This window comes from Drosophila subpulchrella, chromosome 2L (assembly GCF_014743375.2).
Source record: "Drosophila subpulchrella strain 33 F10 #4 breed RU33 chromosome 2L, RU_Dsub_v1.1 Primary Assembly, whole genome shotgun sequence".
Lineage (NCBI taxonomy): Eukaryota > Metazoa > Arthropoda > Insecta > Diptera > Drosophilidae > Drosophila > Drosophila subpulchrella.
Genome location: NC_050610.1, coordinates 17,655,843 through 17,663,109, shown reverse-complemented (window position 1 = coordinate 17,663,109; position 7,267 = coordinate 17,655,843). Strand labels below are relative to the sequence as shown.

At 36.8% G+C, this 7,267-nt stretch overlaps 1 protein-coding gene across 1 annotated transcript; it reads left to right on the top strand.

Annotated features, from left to right (window-relative positions):
• Positions 1-5,374: 5,374 nt before the first annotated feature.
• On the top strand, positions 5,375-7,066 carry LOC119547737. Its single transcript, XM_037854724.1, has 2 exons — positions 5,375-5,918; positions 6,603-7,066. Exons 1-2 carry the CDS (start codon positions 5,711-5,713, stop codon positions 6,977-6,979), a joined length of 585 nt encoding a protein of 194 aa, XP_037710652.1. The 5' UTR covers positions 5,375-5,710; the 3' UTR covers positions 6,980-7,066.
• The last annotated feature ends 201 nt before the right edge of the window (positions 7,067-7,267 follow it).

Below are 7,267 nucleotides of genomic sequence, written 5' to 3'. Positions count from 1 at the left end.
ATGTCTGCAAAAGTAAAAATTGGTGAGCCCGCCGCTAATCGACTCACGTCAAATTTTGATTGAGTTTTAATGTCGGTTGGCTGACAACATAACGACGTAATTGATAATCATCCAATGATCAGAGCAGTCGTCAAATGAATTAATAACTGAGTGCAAAATAAATTGTTTAATTCAGTTAAAATGTTTTATAACTATCTATTGGGATATTGAGTACTTAATATGCCGTAAATTTAAACGAGCTCGTACTTAAAAAAGGAATAAAATGTTAAATGATTTTCAAGGGCGCTTAAAGGATTTGATAATCATCCAATGATCAGAATAGTCGTCAAATGAATTAATAACTGAGTTCAAAAATAATTTTTTTATTCAGTTCAAGTGTTTTAACACTATCTTTGGGTATTTGATAACCCGTAAATTTGATCGAGGTCTTTTACAATCAAGGAATAAAATGTTACCAAACTTTTTAAAGCCGTTTAAAGTTAAACATTGGTGTATTTTATCATCACAAGTACACAAAATATATATTCCAATAACATAAAATGTTAGAAAAATAAAATATAAACTGGTTGCTTGCATAGCTCTCACTTTTTTTTTTAATTTTACAAATCTTTTATTGTTGTACTTTTTTTTTATTTGATAGAAAAATGTAATTCCTTAGTGCCTCCTCTGGCTTTTATTCAATTTGAAGCTACTCCAGCCACTTTTCCCATACATGCCGTACGCTGATTGTGAGTTACAACAAGAGATTCACGGTGATATAACCGTGCCCCGAACCGTGGGAACCAGGGAGCGATGCATGCAAATTGGACATTGCACTGATGAGCGATGTCCTCCGCTGGCGTCGGACTTTCTGCATTCCTGCCACTCTGTCTGTGCGGTGCACTGGCTTGTTTAATTGCAACTAAAAGCGGAAGCCAACAGACGAGCAGAGTGCAAAATGGTAAAAAGAAAAACACGAATATAACGCTGACTGCTTTCCTGAACTGTGTCAAAAACAAGGGCCAACAGCTGCGAAAAAAAGCATAAAAACACACACAGAAACGAAGCGAAACTAAAGATTCACACACGAGTTTGTTGTTTAGTTCTGCTTGTTTGTTTGTTTGTCGCCCTGTTTGTTCGCCGTCCATTGCTTCCTGCAATTTGCACACTGCCAAAGCTTTCTCCTTGCTCGGCAGAATCACAGGTGTCCAAAACTGGTCTTATAAATGGTTTGAAAAATCATATATCTAGTTGCGTTTATCATAGCTAAACCAATCCATTTTATTTTCACATAGCACTGCAATAGATATTAAAACAAAATACGATGTAAATATAATATTGAACGAATATTAAGTTAAATAATATTTTTTTTAGGGACTTGGCTTGCATAACAACAGAACATGTCACTGCAATAAACAATAAATCAAATTGTGATATAAATATAATATTGAAAGGTTATTAAGCTGAATGATACTTTTGTAGGGATATAATAATATTTTGCGATGGTTTTAGAGGGTTTTCATAACAGAATAACATACGATTTAAAAATGAAATTTAATTGCTTATGGGACAGTTCCTCACTATATGATCATTGGAAGACCGAAGACTTTAACCACTGTCCTTATATGGAGACGGCGACGTCGTTTTCCTATCAACCTGATGCAGGAGATCTAAGTGGATGGGCGAGGGGTTGGCCAGGTGAGAGTGGGGAGAGGGCCTGGAGGCAAACAGAAACCGAGTCGGCTTTCCTTTCTGACACACCATTTTGCATGTTGCATGAGCTGTCTCTCTCGTTCGCTTTCTCCCCTTTCCCCAGCCCCTTTCACCTGTGCCTGGCGCATATGTCACTTGTCTAAATAGCAGCGACAACGTTCACCTGAACTGGCCAAACGATGGATGGGGCCAGGGGGTGCTGAGGGGGCTGAAAAAGGGAGGGGGGAGATGAGGTGCGCGGGGACAGGAGAAATTTGCTGCCGACAGGCCATGCATGCAAATGCAACATTTGCAACTGTTTGAGCCGCTGTTTTCTCTTTCTGTACCCTAACAGGGGGTATTTAAGCTGTTCCACCTTCAATTTGCAATTTTAAAGATTTGCGACTCACAAGCTTCTCATAATTTTGGAAACCTAGAAGATATTTAGCTTTTGAAAAGTGAAATTGGATAACAAAATGGCATATTTTTTATTTTTATGGCAGTTGTCAAAAAACCTCCAGCACTTTATGGTTTTCGTATTTTTACCTTATACAATAAACACTTTTTTTTGGATTTATTCTTTTCATTCATCTCCCTTCACACAATGTCTAATAATTTTTAAAATATATATCCATAAAATATTAATAATTTAAAAAAAATGACTTGTCTTCTGTTGAAATTATTCACCATCAAGGGTGGTCTGAGAATCGGTTTTAGAATCTCTCAAATTGTTTCTTGTTTTTGCAGTTGCTTTAGCCAACAAGGTGGCAACACTGACACCAAGCAACGACACCAACAACCCTGCTGCAACAGCAAAAACATGTGGGAAGTCTCCAACAACAACCGGCAGTAATTTGGACACCTTGTCTATGTGTGTTTGTTTAGGAGGGCGAAAGAAAGTAGAGAAAGGCTGGGGAGCAGAGCGGGAGCACAGGACTAAATGAACAGCCGGAGAAAAAAGAATAAAGAAAGGGGTAAAACCAAAAAGCAAGAATTTTTAGGGAAAAATATTTTAGATTTTAGTCTAACTATACAAAAAATTTCAGCTAAGATCAAAATAAGCTAATAATAAATAAATATGTAGCTGTAATGGGTTATAAAAAGGTACAACATAGTATTTTTTGTTGAATAATGTTGGGGATAGACATTTTTTATACAAATTGTTAAGTTAAAACAGTCCTTAAGAAAATTATAAATATTTTCTAAGGCACGTTCGATCTTTCTCTTTTAAATGAATGTCCAGTATTCCCTAATCCTTAAACACTTTAAAGCCGTACAAAAGAGTAGTGTCTAGTTCAAGATCAGGACATTTATTTCCTAATGAATTTTATTTACGCCAATCAAAAAGTCAAATGGAAACGCTATTAACCATTCTTAATTTAGTTTGTCAACGATTTAAGGCAAATCAATTAAAGCGGCACAAAAGATGGCATGGCGTAATGACGGCCTTTGTTTTCATCCTTTTTCCGGGCCAGTCACTCGTCCAGTCAGTCATTCAGTGGGGAACTGCCCTTTGCCCCTTAGTCCTTTGGCTATCTCTCGACTTTATATATATGTATACCCGTCTCTGTGGGGCTTCCCCGGCCGTGCTGCTGATTTTATACATTCAAATTAGTTCGCTTTGCACGAGTGGCCCTCGAATGAGAGAGCGTACTGCTGTGATATTTCCCAACCACGGCTGACTGGCCAGGCAACCAACCAACCCGTCGGCACACGGCACTACCGATCCAATCCTACTATATATATAAGGAAAGCGGGGGCTATCAAGTTGCCTGTGAAGTGCTTATCCTCAAATCAGTGACACTTGAATGTGCAGACCAAGTGACTGACCAAGTGGGTGACTGACTGACTGACTGTCGCAGGACTGGAGCTGTCATCTTGGCTATTTCCCTTTAATTTTGGATTTTTTGTACTATTATTAAAAATAAATTATTTAAAAAATGAAAATCAAAATCGAATTTTTTAACGGTAAAATAGTTAGTCTTCTTGTAGGTTCAAAGAAAATATTTCAAAATATTTTTATAAAACTGAATATTTTTATAAAAGAGAACCTGAAATGCCAAGTCTATCCCAACCACTTAACCCGAGCCTCTTTTTATTATTTATTTATTTTAATCGAATGAGAACAGAAATAAAAGATTCTGTCATAAGCTATTATTTCAAGGAAAGGAAAGCCGTCAGCACTGAGGAGGAGCGACCTAACAAAAGTGCGAAGACTTGGTTTCATTTATTTACTTTGCCCTTCGCCTGCCAACTGGAACTGAAACTGGCCAACAACTCGAGTGTTGTTTGTGTGCCTGATTGAGTAACTAAATAAACTCCTCCTCTTCTCCTTTTTTCACTGCTCTAAAGGATTTATGAATTTTGAATCATAAAGGCATTAATCACATACAATTAAAGAACAAAAAAAAATTTATATAATCTATACTTTCTCATTTATTAGAATTAGATTTACATTATTGAATACATTTTATAAAATAAAAACATTCTCAGGACTGAAATTTTTAAATAATAAATTAAAATGTGTTGTATAAAGCAAGACTAGGTACAAGTACAATAAAATAAATATTTATCCTTATATGTTGTAAAAAAAAATTATTTAAAGAAAGCTACTTACCAATTCAGTTAACCGAACCCCTTAAAATATACATAATAATACTTCTCCTAAAAAGGTCGAATCCACAAAATGGCCATTGAAGGCTGGCCAATAAATTAGCGCAAGTAATTTGCGCAATTAACTAAAAACAGTTGAGACCGCTATTAGTTCGGTTAGCGAAATTCGGTCGATGCAGCAGCGCGAATGCAATGAATTGCCAATAAATTCTCGATGGCCAGCAATTCGAGGGGGAAAGGCTTTCTATAACCCCTCGTACTTTATTTTATTCGATTGCGTGGGTGTGTCGGCAGAGTCAACTAATTTATGTTTTAACACACTCGCACATGCAAATTAGCACACGCACAAAACGAGTGCAAATATTGGGGTTCCAAAGGGGCGGCTATAATGAGCTCAAGCTGGGTAAATGGATGAATGGGTCTGAGGTTTTCAGGGGTTCTTTGCGGTTCATCTGGCAACAACTGTTGACAAAATGAAATCAATAAATTTTAGCGCAAATCAATTAAAACACACCAGCCAGATTGAACGGGAGTGCTGGGCGTTTTGCCTACAACTTCTGTTGGGCAAACGAAAATATTTGTCAATTTGCGGTTTTCACAAAATTAAATTTGTCACACACGTAGCGACAAGGCAGAATGTCCGGATGAGCTTAGGGAATTTTGCCTCACTTTGTGTGATATTAATTCTAATTTATTTATACGGCTTATTAAAATTGTTGTAAGTTTAATTATTTAATTAAAATTCGGTCATATTTGATTTGCATCCCAGTCAGCAGAGCAAACATGGCAGATGAAAGTTGAATTGAATTTATGAAATCAAATTGAAACTAGCATGGCAAATTGATCAGCTTATGGGATAAGTCCAAATAAAAAGAATAAATAGATTACTCACTAATCACATTTGAGTTGCCATTAAAGAAGTTTTCAAGAAGTTATATTTAAATAAGGTAAATAGGATTCGTTAAATTGAAGAAATATTGGTTATTGCTTTAATCCATTTTATTTCAGTTTAAATGGTGGATTACGTTTTAAGCCTAAAGGGCATTCATGTTGCATTGTAGTTTTAATCGTAGTAGGCTTTTGATAGCTCATCAAATTGGATTTAAAAATTTTAACATTCAAAATACTTTAAACACGGAAAATGAAAACCCCTGTTTGATCACTTGATAAAGGGAAACTTAGAGAGGTACATATACGAACAGAACAGAGCTCGGGCAGTTCCAAAATTTTGCAAATCAATATAGCCGAGGAGTACCTCCTTTGCTAATCCCTAATTAGACACTAACAACCAATTTAAGTAGTGCACTGCGTTAGTTGTCAGATCGAACATACAACAGCCTAGAAAAGCCATTCATAAAATATCCTCCGTCCGGAAGTCAAATGTAAAGTCAGCAAACTATTCAAGCGCTCTGCAGTTCAGCTGACCATGTTCAAGGACACAGAGACCGCATCGACCAGCGGATTCGCACGGGAGGTGGGCGGTGCGCACTCGACACCTGACGCCCCACTGCCCATTCTCGGTGCCACGCCCCCAGACGCTGGCCGCACGCTGGACCGCCGCCTAAACCCCAACGCACCTGAGTTCGTGCCCGACTTCAAGGCCAGCCAGGTGGCCAAAAAGCTGTTCGATGACCGTAAGTAGTGCAATTTTTATACAATTTGTAAAATTGGTAAAATTGACCAACACATCGATTTGACACATGAAACAATTTATTTTGCGTAATACCTTAACGTATGGATTGCAATAAAAAATAGTTTTATAACTAACCATTTTAATTATAACGATTGTATACAATTGTAACTATAGTTACCCATACCTATTATAAATATCTAGCAAGGCCATAAAATATAGTTAGCAAGATAGTTAGTTAAACTATGTTATACTAGTTAGTAAATCCATATAAAATTGATAAATGATTGAAGCATAGTAATTAATAAACGCTAGACCTAGTTGGGAATTTTAAGCAACAGACAACACAGTGGAGAACATTTGTTACGGTTGGAAGATATTATGCTAGGGTAACTATTTATTGCAATAAGAAAATAGGCTTATTACGTTAACTTTATTATATTATTATATTAACTATTAAAGATTTAATTAATTAATACTTATTAAATTGGTTAAGTTGACACGGTGATTTGTTTGTGTATAAAATTTCTTTACTTTGGTATGTTCAACTTTTTACTTAATCTTAATGGGGTCAAGCTAACTTATTGTGAATTCTTAATTAAAAAACTGCTTACTAAAATAAAAAAAAATCTTACGAAATTTTTTTTTTAAATATATTTTATTTGGATTTTATAAAATTGCATTTCAGTATCACCCTACACCCGCTGGAGCACAGCTTCCTCGGAGGACATCTCCTACGGACCCCGCTACGAGTCCATATGGCGTGAGGCCACCCTCCAGCACCAGCAGCGCCTTCCCAATCCTGGCTTTAATTACAGTCTAGATCCCAGTGAGTATGAGGATGGAGAACTGGAGTTCGACGAGGTTCAGGCCATGAATATCGGAGCCGAGTCCTATGATCCCATAGATCGTAGCACTGCAATCAGCCAGGCAATGAATCCGAGTGCCGAGATTGTGGGGGACGTGGAGTCGCAACTGGAGGAATCCCTGGATGAGGGGAAAAACCATCGCTTTCAGAACCGCAATTCCTCCAGACCGGCCAGAAGATGCTGCCTGCTCATGTAGAACCCAGGGCCTTGCGAATTTCAATCATTTTCCATTTCTATTTACACCTGTAAGCAGACTTATTAAAATGATCCATTACTCTCTAACAAATAATGGGTGTCAAGAAATGTTTTTGTATTCCGATTTAAAGGGCATACATTTATAAACATTACATTTCCTGTATTCATAACAAAATAATTCAAAATAAAATAATAAAATGTACACTCAGTAGTGAGTTTTCTTAATCCTCCTTAGTCCGCCCTACAATATCAATTATATATCCAGCATTTAGCCGGCTTTAAGACTTCG

Bases quoted from the DNA above. Each gene is read 5' to 3' on its own strand.
- LOC119547737 (XM_037854724.1), top strand. From the start codon at position 5,711: ATGTTCAAGGACACAGAGACCGCATCGACCAGCGGATTCGCACGGGAG. The intron at 5,919-6,602 runs GTAAGTAGTGCA...ATTGCATTTCAG, and splicing joins CAAAAAGCTGTTCGATGACC to TATCACCCTACACCCGCTGG.